This window comes from Pelodiscus sinensis, chromosome 6 (genome assembly GCF_052426305.1).
Source record: "Pelodiscus sinensis isolate ZL-2025 chromosome 6, ASM5242630v1, whole genome shotgun sequence".
NCBI classification, from domain to species: domain Eukaryota; kingdom Metazoa; phylum Chordata; order Testudines; family Trionychidae; genus Pelodiscus; species Pelodiscus sinensis.
In genome coordinates, this window is record NC_143057.1 from 132461105 (window position 1) to 132482017 (window position 20913).

Below are 20913 nucleotides of genomic sequence, written 5' to 3' on the forward strand. Positions count from 1 at the left end.
CCCGATTTACAACCCCTGCACTTATGACCTTTTCCATAATTTGAAACACAAGTGGTGTTCTTGTCCATCCTTCTTGTTGAAGGAAAAGGTCCAGGTAGGGATCGTCCAATTGAGGAAGTAAATGAGTGGTTGCGCAGGTGGTGTTGGAGCGAGGCTTTGGTTTCTTCGACCATGGGACTCTGTTCTGGGCACAAGGATTGTTAGGAAGAGATGGGATCCACCTAACCAAAAGAGGAAAGAGCATCTTCGCAGGCAGGCTTGCAAACCTAGTGAGGAGGGCTTTAAACTAGGTTCGTTGGGGGACAGTGACAAAAGCCCTGAGGTAAGTGGGGAAGTCGGATACCGGGAAGAAACACAAGGAGGAACAAACAACAAAGGAGGACCCCTGATTCAAATGAAGAAGGTAGGGCAATCACCTGATTATCTAAGGTATTTGTACACGAATATAGGAAGCTTGGGAAACAAACAGGAAGAATTAGAAGCCCTGGCCCAGTCAAAGAACTATGATTTGATTGGAATAACAGAGACTTGGTGGGATGACTCGCATGACTGGAACACTGTCATGGAAGGGTATAAAGTGTTCAGGAAGAACAGGCCAGGGAGAGAAGGAGGAGTTGCATTGTATATAAGGGTATGGTCTACACTACAGTGTTATTTCGAAATATCTTATTTCAAAATAGTTATTTCCAGGGCTCGCTGAGCAGCGGCGTGCCCCGCTTGCCAGCTGCGCGGTTCGGCACACTGCGCATGCGCAGACCATGCTGCGCGGCTGTGCCGACTTGTAATCTACTCGCCACGGGCAAGTAGATTACACTAATTGTCGAGCCCTGGTCATTTCGAAATAGCTTATGTCGAAATAACACATCTAGACACAAAATGCAATTCAAAATAGCATTTTGCCATTTTGAAATAGCGCGTCCACACTGATAGGATGCTGAATCACATTTAAGGCCGGCCAGAACTGGTTCTGGCAGGGCGACAGGTCAGGAGTTACCTTGTGTGGCTGCTGCCTGAGGCTATCTGAGACCTGTGGTTAAAGGGACCCCCCTTTCCCCCGGACAGCCAGTTCTAAGGTTTCCCTGCTTGCTTGCCTACCTCACTGAGGGACAGCAATGCATTTTTTTTTCTGCATGCTCTGGTTGCCCTCACTCAGGACACCACAGCACTCTGCAGCATGGAGCTGGAGCTGACCCTGGGCACTCTGGTGCTTCCCCTGGATGTGTTGCTGCAAGTCTGGCAGCACGTTCTGCAGGCAGTAACAGTCTCCCTGGTGTGCCCCACTGGGGGCTTGTGCCTTATTCCTCCCTCACGTCCTTCCACTTGCCTCTCCCTAACCCCCCTTCCTGCTGTACAATAAAAGACGTGTTCATTACAACAAAGACTTTTTATTGAACAAATCTGGGACGGGGGGAAATGAAACTGAGGTGAGACTAGGGAAAGAAGGTGGCAGAGGAGAAGAGGGAGGGTAGGAGGGGGAAACCTGGGAGGAGGGAGCTGGCAGGAGGAAGCAAGGGAAGGAAGGGGGAGGAGAAGTTCAGGGCTCAGGGTTGGGGGTCTTGCCAGCCCAACTGTCTCTCAGCATCGCAGGTGTGGGGGTCTTGGCATCCTTGGGGGGGTGGGGAGGAAGAAACGGGAGGGGGAGAAGGAATGGGAGGAGGAGTGGTACCTGGGGAGGCAGCAGAGTCTGGAGCAGCAGGAGACAGGCTCTGCCCCAGGGTTGATGACCACCTGGGGGGCACGAACCCTCCTGCCCCCCAGGATGTGGTCCACAGCATCAAAATAGGGGCAGAGGTCTGGGTCTGCCACTGGTTCGGAGCTGCCCCCTGTGGCCCTGGCATGCACCTGCCGCAGCTCCTTTATTTTCATGCTAACCTGCTCCTGGAAAAGGGCAAATATAGTGCCCATCTATAAAAAGGGGAAAAAGAATAACCCAAGAAACTACAGACCAGTTAGTTTAACTTCTGTGCCAGGGAAGATAATGGAGCAAGTAATTAAGGAAATCATCTGTAAACACTTGGGAGGTGGCAAGGTGATAGGGAACAGCCAGCATGGATTTGTAAAGAACAAATGTCAAACCAATCTGATAGCTTTCTTTGATAGGATAACGAGTCTTGTGGATAAGGGAGAAGCGGTGGATGTGGTATACCTAGACTTTAGTAAGCCGTTTGATACGGTCTCGCATGATATTCTTATCAATAAACTAGGTAAATACAACTTAGATGGGACTACAATAAGGTGGGTGCATAACTGGCTGGATAACCGTATTCAGAGAGAAGATATTAATGGTTCTCAATCCTCCTGGAAAGGTATAACAAGTGGGGTTCCACAAGGGTCTGTTTTGGGACCAGCTCTGTTCAATATCTTCATCAACGATTTAGATATTGGCATTGAAAGTACGCTTATTAAGTGTGCAGATCATACCAAGCTGGGAGGGATTGCGACTGCTCTGGAGGATAGGATAATTTAAAATGATCTGGAAAAATTGGAGAAATGCTCTGAGGTAAACAGGATGAAGTTTAATAAGGACAAATGCAAAGTGCTCCACTTAGGAAGGAACAATCAGTTTCACACATACAGATGGGAAGCGACTGTCTAGGAAGGAGTACAGCAGAAAGGGATCTAGGACTTATAGTGGACCACAAGCTGAATATGAGTCAGCAGAGTTATGCTGTTGCAAAAAAAACAAACATGATTCTGGGATGCATTAACAGGTTTGTTGTGAGCAAGACACGAGAAGTCATTCTTCCACTCTACTCTGCGCTGATTAGGCCTCAGTTGGAGTATTGTGTCCAGTTCTGGGTGTCACATTTCAAGAAAGATGCGGAGAAATTGGAGAGGGTACAGTGAAGAGCAACAAGAATGATTAAAGGTCTAGAGAACATGGCCTATGAAGGAAGGCTGAAAGAATTGGGTTTGTTTAGTTTAGAAAAAAGAAGATTGAGGGGGGACATCATAGCTGTTTTCAGGTATGTAAAAGGGTGTCATAAGGAGGAGGGAGAAAATTTGTTCATCTTGGCCTCTGAGGATAGGACAAGAAGCAATGGGCTTAAACTGCAGCAAGGGAGGTTTAGGTTGGACGTTAGGAAAAAGTTCCTAACTGTCAGGGTAGTCAAACACTGGAATAAATTGCCCAGGGAGGTTGTGGAATCTCCATCTGTGGAGATATTTAAGAGTAGGTTAGACAGACATCTGTCAGGGATGGTGTAGACAGAGCTTGGTCCTGCCTTGAGGGTGGGGGGCTGGACTCGATGACCTCTCGAGGTCCCTTCCAGTCCTATAATTCTGTGATTCTTCTGTGGTTTCACAAGCCCCATCACAAGCTCGGGATCTGGAGGTGATGGGCATGAAGGTGTCTTCATCCTCCTCACCTGATGAGGCACTTGGTGGCTCTCTCTCCCTTCCATGCAATCTATGGACTTGAGGTCCCATCAGGAAATCCTTCGCTGATTGGTCCAGAGTTTGGGAGTCCATGCAAACGAAATTTAATGTGGATAAGTGTAAAGTAATGCACGTCGGAAAAAATAACCCCAACTATACATACAGTATGATGGGGGCTAACAGACATTTACCTTCCCCCCTCATCCCCCTTCTGTTCTGAAATTTGATTTGTCCTTTTCATATGTGTTCGGTTTTTTGATTGTATCCTTTGGTACATATAGTCATGCCAATTTTCTTCCACTATTTGATCTGAGGAAGTGGGTCTGGCCCACGAAAGCACATCACCTAATAAACCATCTTGTTAGTCTTTAAAGTGCTACATAGTCCTGTTTTTTGTTTCAGCTAGACCAGACTAACACGGCTACATTTCTATTACTGTGTACAGATGTGGTCTCCTCACCTCAAAAAAGATAGAAAGGGTTCAGAAAAGGGCAACTAAAATGATTAGGGGTTCGGAACGGGTCCCATGTGAAGAGAGGTTAAAGAGACTCGGGCTTTTCAGTTTAGAAAAGAGGAGACTGAGGGGGGATATGATAGAGGTATATAAAATCATGAGTGGTGTGGAGAGGGTGAATAAAGAAAAGTTATTAGTTCCCATAATAGATGAACTAGAGGACACCAAATGAAGTTAATGGGTAGCAGGTTTAAAACTAATAAAAGAAAGTTCTTCTTCACACAGCACATAGTCAACCTGTGGAACTCCTTGCCAGAGGAGGCTATGAAGGCTAGGACTATAACAGCGATTAAAGAGAAGCTAGATAATTTCATGGAGGTTAGGTCCATAAAAGGCTATTAGGGGACAGAAATGATGTCCCTGGCCTCTGTTTGTCAGAAGCTGGAGGAGGATGGCAGGAGACAAATCGCTTGATCTTTTTTTTTGGTCCACCCCCTCCGGGGCACCTGGCGCTGGCCACTGTCAGCAGACAGGCTACTGAGCTGGATGGACTTTTGGTCTGACCCAGTGCGGCCATTCTTATGTTCTTCATAGTTATTAAATATTTCTTAGATAGTTGGAGGGGAATTTTCCCCTTTTATCTTTCCCCTACTGGGGAGGGGATCCTGGGGCCACACAGATTCAAGCTGTGTGCTAAGTCCTTGAACCGTATGCCCTACAGTGACCCACATGACTCTTGCTTGAAGTGTCTGTACGAAGTTCCTCCCCAAGACAATTGTCAGATTTGCAGGAGCCTAAAACTAAACGGGAGCAGGATTCCCATTTGAAGCTCCATTTTAATGGAGTTAGCTCTCCAACTCATGGCACCGGATTCCACAATGGCAGTTTGAAGCGCACTGGCCTCGGTTCAGGAAACATCTGTGGCACTGAAGGAGGCCATGGAGCCAGCCAAGCCCTCAATGCCGAGTGTGACGTAGTGGGGGTACTTGCTGGGCTGTGGTGACCCCTGCTGTCTGGAGCAAGACCCAGCAGGGAAAACCTCGCTAGGCAGAGGTAAGGCCAAACTTGTTGAATCAGTGGCCAGACACCCCCCATGGAGAGGAACAAAGGAAGGTGGAATGCTGCCCTGACTGCGGGGGCAGGGCTGCAAGGGAATTTAGTTAGTTACTGTGGGAGAGCATGGAGGAGAGCCTAGGAGAAGGGGCTGGAGTTTAGGGGCCCAGTCTCCCCCATCTCAAGGGGGCCTGAGGCATCCTAGCCCAGCTCTGGGACCAGACTACATCTGTGCTGTGCTGTATCCTGGAGAGGCAATAAACTTCCTCTAGTCCACCGGCTGGTGAAGTCTGTTTGTGCCATTTCGGGGTGCAGGAGACGGGGAACCCCCAACTCGCCGTCACACCGAGGCACTGTTCTCAGTCTCTAGTGCTAAGAAAGAAGAGATAGCACAGGTGGTGGTACCCTGATAGGTGTAGCCACAAAGTGCAGCATGTAGAAGGGCACTTGGCCATGTAGTCGCATCATAATGCTCCCATGCAATGGCACCAAGTGAGCTTGACGAGGAGGGAGAGTCCGGTGCTGGATGTCATAATAGAAGAGGTCCAGCAACCATCGACCTCCGAGACCTTTGATGCCGCATGGGATCTCTGGGCTAAATATGAGTCAACGGTATGATGCTGTTGCAAAAAAACCATGATTCTGGGATGCATTAACAGGAGTGTTGTGAGCAAGACATGAGAATTCATTTTTCCACTCTAGTCTACACTGATTAGGCCTCAACTGGAGAATATCTGACCCCTCATAGGGGAGGTCTTATAAGGTATTTTAGACATTGGATGGAATGCCAGACACCTGTAGCCATGCACGCTACCTCATCACAACAGCTGTAGCCATTGTACACGCAACCGACTCTGTGGCATCCAATGGCGCTTGCAGCACCATACGGAAACTACCCTGCCTTCTTCAGATAAGGCCCCAAACTCTTGCATACACACCTGGGGAAGGAGATCCTTAAACTTATCCATGGCCAAACACATTGTTGGGATAAGTAAAAATTATTAGGGGTCTGGGATAGTGGTAAGAGGTCAGCCACAGCAGGCACTGCCCTTTAAACATGATTTTCCCCTTCGTCCTGGCAGCCTTGAATCATAGAATCCTATAACTGGAAGGGACCCTGAGAGATTGATGTCCCCTGCCCTCATGGCAGGACCAGTACCATCTACCATCCCTGACAGATGTTTATCTAACTGCTCTTAAATATCTCCAGAGACAGAGATTCCAAAATCTCCCTAGGCGTCTTATTCCAGTGTTTAATCACCCTGACAGGAAGTTTTTCCTAATGTCCAACCTAAACCTCCCTTGCTGCAGTTCAAGCCCATTGCTGCTTGTCCTATTCTTAGAGCCAGGGAGAACAATTTTTCTTCCTCCTTGCCACACTCTTTTAGATACCTGAAAACTGCTATTATGTCTCCTCTGAGTCTTCTCCTTTCCAAACTAGACACGCCCAGTTCTTTCAGTCTTCCTTCATAGGTCATGTTCTCTAGACCTTTATTCTTCTTGTTCTTCTCTGGACCTTCTCCAGTTTCTCCACATCTTTCTTGAAAAGTGGTGTCCAGAACTGGACACAATACTCCAATTGAAGCCTAATCAGCGCAGAGTAGAGCGGAAGAATGACTTCTCGTGTTTTGCTCACCACACTCCTGCTAATGCATTCTAGGATCATGTTTGCTTTTTTTTTTTTTGCAAAGTGTCACACTGTTGACTCATACTTAGCTTGTGGTCCACTATGACCCCTAGATCTCTTTCTGCCGTACTCCTTCCTAGACAGTAACTTCCCATTCTGTATGTGTTGAATGTATTGGACTGAAGGGAAAAACAACTGAGAAGAGTTGGAAGTATTTCAAAGGGACGTTGTTAAGGGCCCAAAAGCAAATAATTCCACTGTGTATGAAAGATAGAAAATATGGCAAAAGACCAGCTTGGCTTAACAAGGAGATCTTGCATGATCTCAAAATAAAAAAGGAGTCCTATAAAAAATGGAAACTAGGACAAATAACAAAGGATGAATATAGGCAAGCAACACGGGAATGCAGGGGCAAGATTAGAAAGGCAAAGGCACAAAATGAGATCAAACTAGCTACAGGCATAAAGGGAAACAAGACGACCTTTTATAAATACATTAAAAGCAAGAGGAAGACCAAGGACAGGGTAGGCCCACTGCTTAGTGAGGAGGGAGAAGCAGTAACAGGAAACTTGGAAATGGCGGAGATGCTCAATGACTTCTTTGTTTCAGTCTTCACCGAGAAGTCTGGAGGTGTGCCTAACGTAGTGAATACAAGCAGAGAGAGGGTAAGTTTAGAAGATAGGATACACAAAGAACAAGTTAAAAATCACTTAGGAAAGTTAGATGTCAGCAAGTCACCAGGTCCTGATGAAATGCATCCCAGGATACTCAAGGAGCTGAGAGAGGAGGTATCTGAGCCTTTAGCTATGATTTTTGAAAAATCATGGCAGACAGGGGAGATTCCAGAAGACTGGAAAAGGGCAAATATTGTGCCCATCTATAAAAAGGGGAATAAGAACAACCCAGGAAACTACAGACCGGTCAGTTTAACGTCTGTCCCAGGGAAGATAATGGAGCAGGTAATTAAGGAAATCATATGCAAACACTTGGAAGGTAATAAAGTGATAGGGAATAGCCAGCATGGGTTTGTGAAGAACAAGTCATGCCAAACTAATCTGATAGCTTTCTTTGATAGGATAACGAGCCTTGTGGATAAGGGAGAAGCAGTGGATGTCATATACCTAGACTTTAGTAAGGGATTTGATACGGTCTCGCATGATATTCTTATTGATAAACTAGGCAAATATAACTTAGATAGGGCCACGATAAGGTGGGTGCATAATTGGCTGGATAACCGTAGTCAGAGAGTTGTTGTTAACAGTTCTAAATCCTGCTGGAAAGGGATAACAAGTGGAGTTCCTCAAGGGTCTGTTTTGGGACCCGTACTGTTCAATATCTTCATCAATGATGTAGATATTGGGATAGAGAGTACGCTTAGTAAGTTTGCAGATGATACCAAACTGGGTGGGGTTGCAACTTCTTTGGAGGATAGGGACATAATTCAAAATGACCTTAGCAAGTTAGAGAAATGATCAGAGGTAAACAGGATGAGGTTTAATAAAGAGAAATGCAAAGTGCTCCACTTAGGAAGGAACAATCAGTTCCATACATACAAGATGGGAAGCGACTGTCTAGGAAGGAGCATGGCAGAAAGGGATCTAGGGGTCATAGTGGACCACAAGTTGAATATGAGTCAACAGTGTGATGCTGTTGCAAAAAAAGCAAATATGATTCTAGGTTGTATCAACAGGTGTGTTGTAAGCAAAACTCGTGAAGTCATTCTGCCGCACTGCTCTGCACTAGTTAAGCCTCAGCTGGAGTACTGTGTCCAGTTCTGGGCACCACATTTCAAGAAAGATGTGGAGAAATTGGAAAGGGTACAGAGAAGAGCGACAAGAATGATTAAAGGTTTAGGGAACATGACCTATGAAGCCAGGCTTCATGAACTGGGCTTGTTTAGTTTGGAAAAAAGAAGATTAAGGGGGGGGGGGACAGGATAGCGGTTTTCAAATATCTAAAAGGGTGTCACAAGGAAGAAGGAGAAAATTTGTTCCTCTTGGTTTCTGAGGACAGGACAAGGAGTAATGGGCTTAAAGTGCAGCAGGGGAGGTTTAGATTGGACATTAGGAAAAAATTCCTAACTGTCAGGGTGGTCAAATATTGGAATAAATTGCCAAGGGAGGTGGTGGAATCTCCCTCTCTGGAGATATTTAAGAACAGGTTAGATAGGCATCTGTCAGGGATGGTGTCGATGACCCCTTGAGGTCCCTTCCAGTCCTATTATTCTATGATTCCTAAGTGAAGTACTTTCCATTTGTCCTTATTAAACTTCATCCTATTTACCTCAGACCATTTCTCCAGTTGTCAGCCAACGGTCAGGGCAGTGTGTATGTGCTATACACCCGAGACTTTAACTGCTGAGACCAGTGTCCCTTGCAGCAGGCAACCTGGAGAAGGTTGATGGGTGCCCAATAAGTGTACAGGGAGAACTTATAACACCTTAGATTTCAACTGCTAGAATTCATAATTCCTTCGCAGTGGGCAGCCTTGGGGAAAGACTGAAAGATGCCCCAGTGGATTCTGCCACCTGGGTGAGACACAAATCCAAATGCCCAAGCTCTTCCTATATCTGTCCCTTAAGACCGGCTGAAGTTCTTTTAAATTGTGCTTGGTTCTGTTACAGCAACTGAAGGAGTCAGGTTAAAACTTAAACAGTTACAGGTTTATTAAAGAAGCTTATAAATCATATGGTTACAATGGCTATTGCTCTATTTCTTAACTACTAGCAAAATATAGATCTTAAAAATGGTTACAAAGAAGATAAAGATAGAAAAATAGAAATAATGGTACCAGGTAACAGCTTACTCTTTCTATGTGTACACTTAAGACAGAGGACCACATCCAGGTACAATTTTTACCCCCTTCTGTGCATCTCGACTCCAGCATGTCAGGCCAGGGCCGGTCCCTCAATTGCTAGGAAAGACGAAAATACGAGGTGGGCGTCCCCATAGAACCTTGGGAGGTCAAACACCTAACCCGACCTGCAGGTAGAGGGTAGAATGACACTCAAAAGAGAATGTGCTGCTGTACCACGTTTATACCCATGGGGTCACGTATTTCTCTTTCTAGTCTGTCATGCCAAATGGTGCTCGTCTGTCTTTTGTGAGACCAGTTCTTACAAGGGAGTTGTGAACTTAATTTACACTTGTAAGAGAGATAACTAAATTGGAAGTACTGGGCATTCTTTTCTCTTCCTCTCCCAGGGACTGTGTGTATTCGAATCAACATGGGTGCCAGCCTGGGCAGTTCTCGCAGCCCGAGGCCAGCCTATTGCCTTAATCGCTTTCTCTCTCTCCTCATATCTATGTTTTCAGCTTCTCAGGATCAGATGAGCCAGCATAGACTATGCTGATTTTACTGCTCCTTCTCTGCCCTGCATGCTTCAGGAACCTCAGAGAGGCAAATAAGATGGATGAGATGGGGGGTTGGTCTGTCTGGCTACACCAGTTTGTCCAGATCATTTTGAATTATGACCCTATCCTCCAAAGCACTTGCAACCCCTCCCAGCTTGGTAACATCTGCAAATTTAATAACCATCCTCTCTATGCCATCATCTAAATCATTGATGAAGATATTTAACAGAACTGGTCCCAAAACAGACCCTTGCAGACATGCTCAGCAGGTCCTTCAGGGCTCACGAATAGTCCATCAGACTGGACATTCTCCGAGAGGTCTTCCAGAGGTGGAATTATCCCCATCTGGACTTGTTTGCTACCCAGGAGAACAGCAAATGCCCTAAATACTGTTCGTACCTGAGTCGGGTTAGAGTCCCAAGGGGATGCTCTAGTGCAGTGGCCTCAGCAATTCCTATATGTGTTTCTCCCATTTCCCACTAATGCACAAGGTCCTTCTCAGGATCAGGAGATTCAGGGCCTCACTCATCTTGGTTTGCCAGTGTGGCCTTGACAGCGCTGGTTTTCCACTCTCCACGACCTAGGAGTGGAGGAACCGAAAATGTTGCCAACAGTGCCAGATTTAATTACTCAGGACCTGGAGAAGGGGCAGCTATGCCACCCAAATGTATCATCCCTCCAGCTCACGGTCTGGAACCTTTGTGGTTAGCAGGGTCCTTTTAGAGAGTAGTAAGTTCTCTACTAAGGCTGCATATGTAGCAAACTGGAAGCACTTCTCTCTGTGGACCACACAGGTAGGTATGAACCCAATGCAGGCCCCATCCCAGTCATTTTAGACTACCAGACAAAAGCGCCTTTCCACTTTGTCCCTGCAGGTTCACCCTGGGGAAGAGGGCAGAACAGTATTTGCAAATGCAATGGTTAAGTGATTCCTCAAGGGGATGAACAGAATATACCCATGTGTTCACCAGCCCTTACCCCCCTGGGATCTTAACGTGGTTCTTACGAGATTTGAACCCTTGACCACCTGTTCGTTCAAACACTTGTCAAGGAAGGTGGCCTTCTTAGTGGCGATTGCTTCAGCCAGGAGAATATTGGAGCCGAGGGCTGTCACATCAGAGTTCCCATATTCAGTTTTCTTCAGGGATTTCTTTAATCTGAAGAAGTGGGTTGTGCCCACGAATGCTCGTACCACCCATCAAAGGTTGTTGATCTTTAAGGTGCTGCAAGACTATTTGTTGTTTATTAAGTTTTTAGGGACAAGGTTAGGCTTTGCCCCCACCTGACGTTTCTCCATAAGGTTGTTTCCCACTTCCACATGTCCCAGGATATCTACCTACTAGTTTTCTCGACACCTCACTCCATGCCTAAGGAGCAGTCCCTTTTACATAGATAGGACAAGAGAGTTTCGTAGGTCTCCACAACTCTTTATTTCCATAGCAAAGAGGATGAAGGGCCTACCAGTATCAGCACAGTGCTTATTCTCCTGGATCACATCCTGCATTAAAGCCTGTTATTACCTTGCTAATGGCCCACTCCACAAGGGTTATCAACAGCATATATTGTGCAGGTGCATATTCTCGAGATTTGCAGAGTGGACATGGTTGCCTGTTCACACGTTCACAACCCATTATGCTATGCACAGCAGGCCAAAGACGAGTTGTGATCAACGGCTCAATGTCTGGTTGGCAGTCAATTTCAAGGGAGTGCCCCAAGGATCGTTTCTAGGGCCAGTTTTGTTCAATATCTTTATTAATGATCTGGATGAAGGGATGGATTTCACCCTCAGCAAGTTTGCAGATGACAATAATCTAGGGGGAGACGTAGATAGGTTGAAGTCGGGGATAGGTCCCGAGTGACCTAGACAAATTAGAGGATTGGGCCAAAAGAAATCTGATGAGGTTCAACAAGGACAAGTGCAGAATCCTGCACTTGGGATGGAAGAATCCCAAGCATTGTTACAGGAGGGAGGTTCTAAAGAGGATGGAGAGATGCTGTTCTCAATAGTGACAGATGGCAGAACAAGGAATGGTCTCAAGTTACAGTGGGGGAGGTCTAGGTTGGATGTTAGGTAAAACTATTTCATTAGCACGGTGGTGAAGTACTGGAATGGGTTACTTAGGGAGGTGGTGGAATCTCCATCCTTAGAGGTTCTTAAGTCTCGGCTTGACAAAGCCCTGGCTGGGATGATTTAGTTGGGGTTGGTTCTGCTTTGAGCAGGGGGTTGGACTAGATGACCTCCTGAGGTCTCTTGCAACCCTAATCTTTTATGAACTGAGCAAAGGGATGGTATATACACATGAGAAAAGGCTAAAGGAATGGGGTATGTTTAATGTGGTTTGGAAGAAGAGATGGTCTTCAAATTCTTGAAAGGCTGCCATTAAAAAGATGGAGATAAGTTGTTCTCTCTTGCCACAGAGGGCAGGACAAGAGGTTTCAAACTACAGCATAGCATATTTAGATTAAATCTCAGGAAAAACGTCTAAATAGCAAGAACAGTAAGACAATAGAACCAACTGCCTTGGGAGGTTGTGGAAGCTTCTTCAGTGGGAGTTTTCAAAAGGACACGGGCTAGCTATCTGTCTTGGATGGTTTAGACATGACAAATCCTGCATCTTTACAGATCAAATGACCATTACTGTCCTTTCTAACTCTGATTAATAAATCAGAATGCTTTTACTGTGACTAATCAAGTTAACAACTTGTACTTCGTTATTAACTTACTTGCTGTGAGATTTAAACTAAATATTTCCTGTGATGGTTTAAACATGAATAGTACTATAGTAAATGAAACCATCTATTCACTGTACTGTGGCTTTTTCAGATAATGTTGATTGTTAATTTGGCTTCTAAACCACCAAGGTCTGAGTATCTCTGCTCTAATCTTACCAATGGCCATCGGTATGCTCAAAGTGCACTTTTCGCTTGGAACAAGAATGCAGATCCATCCCACATTACCATGTTTTAAAGATGGGATTAATCTTTATTTGACACTTAGGTTTGTACTCAAAAACTGAAGCTAGCCTAAAGGATAACAGATGAAGAAGACCACAGGAGTTTACGGAACTAAGAGGCTGCATACTGAGTACTGCAATTCCCAACAAAGTGTAAGAATATTTTGTATATGAAAAGGCTATCACCTGTTACACAGGTTCTTAAATGACTATAGAACTAAGCACTGAGTTGTCACACTAGGGAACAGCAAACGCACTGGGGAGAGGGGATGTGGCAGCCAAAAATTTTAAAAAAAATCAAACATAAGAGTGGCTCACAAGGTCAGACCTGTGGTCTGTCTAATCCCATATCCAGTCTTCCAAAGTAACCAATATCAGATGCTACACAGGGAATGAACAGAACAGGCAAGCTTCAAGTGATCCATCTCTTGTCATCCACTCCCATTTTCTGGCAATGACAGGCTAGAGATAGCTTCAGGGGATAGCCGAGTTAGTCTGTACAGGATAAACTTGAAAAACAACAAATGGTCTGGTAGCACTTTGTAGACTAACAAAACATATAGATGGTATCATGAGCTTTCGTGGGTACAGCCCACTTCTTCATCCTTGACGATCTTGGCTAATAGTTACTAGCGGATCTATCCTTCATGAAATTAACTAGTTATTTTCTGAGCCCAGTAATAGTTTTTGGCCTTCACAACATCCTTTGGCAGGAAGTTCCAGAGGCTGACTCTGCGTTGTGAAAAAACACTTGCTTTTCTTTCAAACCTACTGCCTATTAATTTCATTGGCTCACTGGTTCTTGTTATGTGAAAGAGTAAACATGTCCTTCTTTTCTTTCTCCACGTCAGTCATGATTTTACAGCCTCTAGCACATTCCTTCTGTGACTTCTTTCATCTCTTTTCCAAGGTGAAAGGTCCCAGCTTTATTAATCTCCTTTTATGGAAGGTTTTCCCATACCCTTAATCCAGCCCATGAATGCTTATACTTAAATAAACATGTTAGTCTTTAAGGTGCCATAGAACTCATTGTTTATGCTGAAAGGCTAATATGGCTACCTTCATTTTTTGTTGCTCCTCTCTGTATCTTTTCCAATTCTAATATCTTCAAAATAGGCGTAACAAGAACTGCATCCATGGCTTTATATTTACCATCTTATCTATTGCTTTCCTAAGTTTTTGCCTTCTGTTCTACAATGAGCAGGTGTTTTCAGAGAACTATCAAGATCTTTAAGTGAAATCAATCAATTTACTCCCCATCATTTTGCAGGAATAGTTGAGATTGTTCTCCCAAGTGCATTACTTTGCATTTATCACCACTGAATTTCATTTGCCATTTAGTTGCCAAGTCACCCAGATTGTGAGATCCATTTGTAACTTGTGGGTAGATACCATCTGGTCCTAGCAGTTCTTACTGTTTATCAATTTGTTCCAAAATCACATCTATTGACATGATCTGGGACAATTCCTCAGATGTCTCACCTAAAAAGAACAACTCAAGTGTCAATCTCCTACACATCCTCTACAGTAAAGACAAAATAATTCACTTTGCTTCTCCACAATGACTTGGGGTGCTCCTTTAACATCTTCATTGTCCAGTGGTTCCACTAATTGTTTTCCAACTTCTGAGGAGGTAAGACTCAAAACTATTTTTGTTTTGCTAGTTGCCCTTCAAATTATTTTTTGCCCTACTCAATTATACTTTTACACCTGACTAGCCAGAGTTGATGCTCCTTTCTATGATCCTCAATAGGATTCGGCCTCCAATTTTTAAAGGATGCCTTTTTACCTCTTTTAGTTTTATGTTGTTTAGCCATAATGGCTATATTTTAGACTTTTTAAAATTTAGGGTATATAATTAGTTTGAGCCTCTATTGTGGTGGTGTCAAAAAGTTTCCATGCAGCATGCTGGCATTTTTTTTGCAACCACTTTTTAATTTCTATTTAACTAGCTTCTTCATTTTTGTGAAATTACCCTTTCTGAAGTGAATGCTATTGTGATGGGCTTCTTAATTATATTATTGTGGCTATTACTAAAGCTATGTGCACCTCTTAGACCAGAGCCTGCACTCTATTTAGGACTAAATCATGAATTGCCTCTCCTCATCTGATTTCCAAGACTAGTTGGTCCAAGATTCAGTCATTTATGGTTTCAGGAAACTTTCCCTCTTCAACAAGGAGTTTTTGGTACAATATTTGCTGACACACAGTGAAAACAAGAAAACTTCCTTCTCTGAAGTGATGTTTTTATTTGCAGAGCCTATCAAGAATCAAGTTACTCAACATCATTTACCCTTCCAATTGGGTTTCCACTTATACCACTGAATGAACTGAGACTTGAACTCATGCTTTCTGCATAATGCTACAGAGCAAGATCAAGACTCAAACCCCAGGTCCCTGGGAAAGGTTTCTGCCCTCAGAAACTGTGAATAAAAAACAGAACACCTGCAAAGTCAGTTTAGGAACTGAATCCACTGCTCTCACAAGAGGAAAGTTTGAGGATCCGATTCCTTCCTTAAGTAGAATCTCCTCTGTGTCCCAATGTATAGATTACCCACTCTCACATTACTAAAGAGGGAAGAGAATGCTACCCTACACTGCAGTTCCTGTGTACAGTGAGGCTGGAGCCTCCTCTGGGACCTGAGTAGCCCTGGTCTTTAATATGTCTTCACGGTAGCCTTTCAGAAGCTGATTCAGTAAGGTCTTTTCATTGTCCCTATGCACCACTATCAGTGGTGGAAAAGGATTCCCCTTGTATTCAATCACAGCCATCTTGGCCCGATCCAGGTTCTCTCGATTAGGGATCTGAAGCAGTCGTGTATAGTTCCCAGAATAAGACTGGAATCGTGGAGCCAACAGTTTAAACAGCTTATGGATGAGATCTTTCTCCTAGAAATGGATAGAAACAGAGAGAACATGCCCTCATTAGAGCTGGGGTTCTCAAACTGAAGGCTGACACTGAGCAGGTGCTGTGAGGTTACTACATGGAGGGCTGCAAGATGTCAACCTACACCCAAGCCACACTTTACCTCCAACATTTATAATATTGTTAAATATAGAAACAAGTGTTTTCAATTTATAAAAGGGCTTGCAATGTGAAAGAAATCATCAGCACAAATGTTTGAGAACCACTATGTTAGATCTAATACCCAATAGGGATGTTAGCATATAGTTGTGTAAATGATTAATTGATGAGCCTGGGCTTATTGGTTAATCCTAACAGCTACCCCACCTTGCTGTCTCTGTATTAGAGGCAGAGGGGGAGAAGGCAGGAGCTGGTGCCTGTGGGGAGCTGGCTTTTAAGCTGAGTTTTTAAACCTCTGAGCTGGGTTTTTAAACCAGCTCTCCTCGTGGACCAGCTCCAGCCTACCACTCCATGCTGCTGCCTCTGAGACAGGCGCCAGCAGCATGGAGTGGTAGCGGGGGCCCCCTGGGATAGGGATGTTAAATGGCGTGTAATCAGGTAATCAAGCAGTCAACAGAGTTTCAATTGACTACTCAATTAGTCAAAAAGGGGGGAAACTGCAGAGCCACAGTGGCCCGGGAGCTAACCCTGCTGTGGCTGTGCCTTTTAAATGTATTAAGAGCCACCAGGCTCTTAGCGCATTTGGTGCAGCAGGGGAAGACCAGGAGTGAGCAAGGATTCAGCTATATTGGCTCATCCCTGGTCCCAAATGACTCTTAATACATTTAAAAATCAGAGGCACAGCATCTGGGACCAGGAGCAAACTAGGACAGCTGATTCCTAGCTTGCGCCCAGTCCCACTGCTGCATCCCTGCCCCTGCAGAGACTGTGCTGGCAGAACCAGCTTTCAAGCCAGCTAGGCCCCCAGCATAGGCTCCTGCTCCATTCCCCCCTCCTCCCAGCTTGCTGCCCCTCTCAAATAGAGCAGCAGGGGCTGGGGAGGAACAACAGGTCAAGTCACTACTCGACTACCCGATAAGCATATGCTTATCCGGTAGTCAACTAGTTGCTTACATCCCTACCCTGTGAGTGGGGCCAGGAGCACACTGGCTGCTGGCTCCACCTTCAGGGACTATCGAATAATTGTGTAACTGATAAGCTTTGGTGCAGTTATATGATTATTCAACTAAATGATATTTAACATCCCTGGAACCCAGATATATTTTATCAAGAGCCGTTCCCATAGATACTACTATAGGTTAACCATTTAGTCAGCAGCACTATTATATCCCTAGTATGGATCTCCATTGGCATCATTAGGCTCTTGCCTCAATCCCTTCATGGATCTGTCTGCAGGATCCAGGAACACTACTCCAGTCCCTGCTCTGAGCGTGTGTACATTCGAAGAGAAGCTGCAACAAGTGGCTTGCAAGACAAGGTGGAGGAGAAGGGGAAAGGCTGAGGTAAGGTGTCAACAAGGTAGTGTGGTGATAGGGTAGCTACTGCACAAGTGGACTGCAGAGTCCATTAAAGCTTTGGGTTTTTAAAGACGTCTTTATCCTGGGGTGACTCTGAAGAATAGCTTTTAACTGTTTCTGCTTTTGTGTTGCTTAACCCCTGTGACTTCGGAAGCAAGGTCACTTCTTAGGACTTATAAGGGTCTGTTTTGTCTTGCTAGAGTGACCAAAGTTTTCAGTGTGTTGAATTCCTGCCTTTCCTACAGCTTATCTTAGCTTTAAAGGATACAGGTAAAGAGTTGATAAATCATGAGTGAGTCTTGCTACTTGTAGGATTTCTTTATAATGTTCTACCATTATATCAACAAACTATAATGTCTGAAAATGGGGACGTGAGGATTACCTGTTGGCTATGTCTACACTGGCGTGTTCTCACACACAAACTCTGGCATTGACTACTTTCAACAGACAGGACACTGGGCTAAATGGACCTTTGGTCTGATCCAGTATGACCATTTTTATGTAGTCTCCCCTCCCAGAGCAGGCCTTATGCCGATTCAGCCGATTCCCCAGTGTGGAGCCCTGCGCTTGAGGGGCCCCGCAACCAGGGAAAGGATGCGTGTGCCGGGAGCACACCGCTTGTGTGGGGCCCCTGGGCGCACGCACTGACACCTCCCATGGGGCCACGCATGTGTTGGACTCCTGGGCGCACTGCGCATGCGTCGTGACATCCAGGGCCCCACACAGGGCCCTGCCCCCAGACTCGGGCCCCGCGCTCGTAGAGCCGCCCTGTCCCCTCCCTGCTTACTCTTTCAGCTCCCAGCACTGAGGCTCAGGGGGCACCTTACAGAAGTGTCAGTCCTGAGGCCTGCAGAGCCCGCCACGGCAGCCAGGCCGCTCCCGCCCGCGACTCACCGTCAGCCAGAAGTCAGCCATGCGCATGGCCTGCTCGTCCGCGTCCCCCCGCTTGCCGTAGTCGATTAGCTGCGAAGAAGCAAGACGCGTCAGGCGGGCCGGGAGCGGGACCCCGCCCCCCCCCGCCTCCCCCCGCCTAGCCCCGCCTACCCGCTCCGCGTAGAACCGCATCTCGTCCGCGCGCGCCCAGGGCGCCTCGATGCGCTCGTGCCGCACCAGCGCCGTCACCAGGTTCCGCAGCATGTCGAGGCGCGAGCGCGGCCCGAGCCCGAGCCGCCGGTGCACGCGCCCATGGTAGATCGCGGCGGCCAGCGACAGCCGCATCCCGAGTCCTCTCCCGCCGCAAGCGGCGCCTCGGAAACCGGAAGCGGAAGGACGGAGGCCGCGGGAAAGGAGGGGCCGGACGGTTGGCGCTGCGCGAGCCCGGCTTCCGCCCCCTCTCGGCTGGGCCCCTGAACGTCCCCGACAGCGCCAAGGCGGCTGCGCGTCGCCCGCCGAGCCCCTCGAGCAGGCCTCTTAATCGAGCACCGAGCCCCTCGAACTCCTGGGCGGGCCCCTCGATCGACCAGCCCAGGAACCCTGCCCGCCGCTGCCCCGCCCGCCAGTAACCTCGTCCATGGGCCGGCACTGGCCCCGCCCCCTCCACTCCTACCCCCGCCCCCACCCTTCCTTCATCCCCCCACCCCTCCCCCTCCTCCACTCCTACCCCCGCCCCCACCCTTCCTTCATCCCCCCACCCCTCCCCCTCCTCCACTCCTACCCCCGCCCCCACCCCTCCTCCTCCTCCACTCCTACCCCCGCCCCCACCCTTCCTTCATCCCCCACCCCTCCCCCTCCTCCACCCTACCCCCGCCCCCACCCTTCCTTCATCCCCCACCCCTCCCCCTCCTCCACTCCTACCCCCGCCCCCTCCTTACTCCCCACTCCTCCTTCATCCCCACCCCTCCCCCTCCTCCATTCCTACCCCGCCCCCACCCTTCCTTCATCCCCACCCCTCCCCCTCCTCCACTCCTACCCCCGCCCCCACCCTTCCTTCATCCCCACCCCCTCCCCCTCCTCCACTCCTACCCCCGCCCCCTCCTTACTCCCCACTCCTCCTTCATCCCCACCCCTCCCCCTCCTCCACTCCTACCCCTGCCCCCTCCCTTACTCCCGACTCCTCCTTCATCCCCACCCCTCCCCCTCCCCTCCCTCCCGCCCCCCCCGCCCCCACCCTTCCTTCATCCCCACCCCTCCCCCTCCTCCACTCCTAACCCGCCCCCTCCCTACTCCCCACTCCTCCTTCATCCCCAGCCCCTCCCCCTCCTCCACTCCTACCCCCCCCCCTCCTTACTCCCCACTCCTCCTTCATCCCCACCCCTCCCCCTCCTCCCACTCCTACCCCCACCCCCTTCCTGCTCCTCCTTCATCCCTACCCCCACCCTCCCACCCCTCCACCCCTCCTCCCTCCTACCGCCACCCCCTCCCTACTCCTCCTTCATCCCTACCCCCACCCCTCCCCTCCTCCTCTCCTACCCCCGCCCCCTCCCTACTCCCCACTCCTCCTTCACTCCTACCCCCACCCCTCCCCCTCCTCCACTCCTACCCCTGCCCCTTCCCTACTCCCCACTCCTCCTTCACCCCTACCCCACTGTGTGTGGTGGCTTCATGGACCCACCTGTCAATCCCCTTGCTGCCTCTTCGAGAGGCAAGAGGGGGAGGCAAGAGCTGGTGCTGGCTTCGCAGAGCTTCCTGCCTGCCTGCCCACGCTGCTGTCTGTATCAGAGGTGGGGGAGCGGGGAAAGCTGCTCCACATTCCATGGAGCCCAAGCGGCAGCAGCTCCTGTCCACGGGGGAGTGGGGGCTGAGCTCCCTGCGGGCAGAGGCTGATCCAGCAAGCAGCCTGTGTCTGCCAGCAGTTGGGATGCCTGGTGGACAGGAGCTGCTGCCATCCTGCGCTGTTGCCTTTGTATCAGAGGCAGCCATGTGGGGCTGCAGGCAGCTGGGCTGCATAGGAAGCTGGTTTTAAAACTAGCTGCCCTTGTGGATCAACCCCGCCTGCCACCCCACAGTGAGGCAGCAGCACAGAGTGGCCAGGGGGCTCCCTGGAATGGAGCCGGAGCACACTGGCTGCCGCCCCCGCCCTCGGGGACTGTTTAAGAGTTGTGTAACTGCTAACAGTCGATGCGGTTACATGAGGATTCAATTACCCGATAGCTAACATCCCTAAGACAAGAGAAGTCCTGTGGCACCGTATGATTTATTGGAACATCGGCTTTCGTGGGCAACGACCCACTTCGTCAGAGGCATGTAGTGGAAACTCCAGAGGACTCTGCCATTTGGAAGTACCCCTTCCTCCCCCACCCCCCTTTGTTGAATCTATTTCATAGAGGCAGCAGGTGGGGGGGGATTGACTAGTCGACATTACTATCCGATAAGCAAATGCTTTTCAGATACAGCCGGTCCCCGAGTTGCGAAAGGTCGACTTACGACCGTTCGCAGTTACGAGCTGTCATGGCTCCTTCCCCACTCTGGCATGATAAATGCAGACGTGGGGGCCAACAAGTGTACCCCAAAGCTTTATCTACCAGGCTTTGGTATAAAAATTCCCCCCAAGATCTTAAAAACCTAGATCTTGGGAATAAAACTTCCGCTGCAACCACCCAAATGTTGATAAAGAAATCAGGGGAAAGATCATTTGGGAAATCTTACCCCTAAAATAAAAATCAAGGCACACAATTAACCACTGCCAGGTTAATAAAAAGAAAAGAAAGAACTTTTATTATTACAACAATATTCCTGTTGCAACCATAATGACTAGATAGGGAGGTAACAAAA

At 47.7% G+C, this 20913-nt stretch overlaps 1 protein-coding gene across 2 annotated transcripts; it reads right to left on the reverse strand.

Annotated features, from left to right (window-relative positions):
• Positions 1–15048: 15048 nt before the first annotated feature.
• MRPL17 (mitochondrial ribosomal protein L17) lies at positions 15049–18605 on the reverse strand. 2 transcript variants are annotated; one of them, XM_075914736.2, is made up of 3 exons: positions 18247–18588; positions 18097–18165; positions 15049–15708 (listed from the first exon to the last, which is right to left on the reverse strand). In XM_075914736.2, exons 1-3 carry the CDS (start codon positions 18418–18420, stop codon positions 15412–15414), a joined length of 540 nt encoding a protein of 179 aa, XP_075770851.1. In that variant the 5' UTR covers positions 18421–18588; the 3' UTR covers positions 15049–15411. The 2 variants fall into 2 exon arrangements, with proteins under 2 accessions (XP_075770851.1, XP_075770850.2); XM_075914735.2 differs by having other exon boundaries at positions 18097–18605.
• Between the last annotated feature and the right edge of the window lie 2308 nt (positions 18606–20913).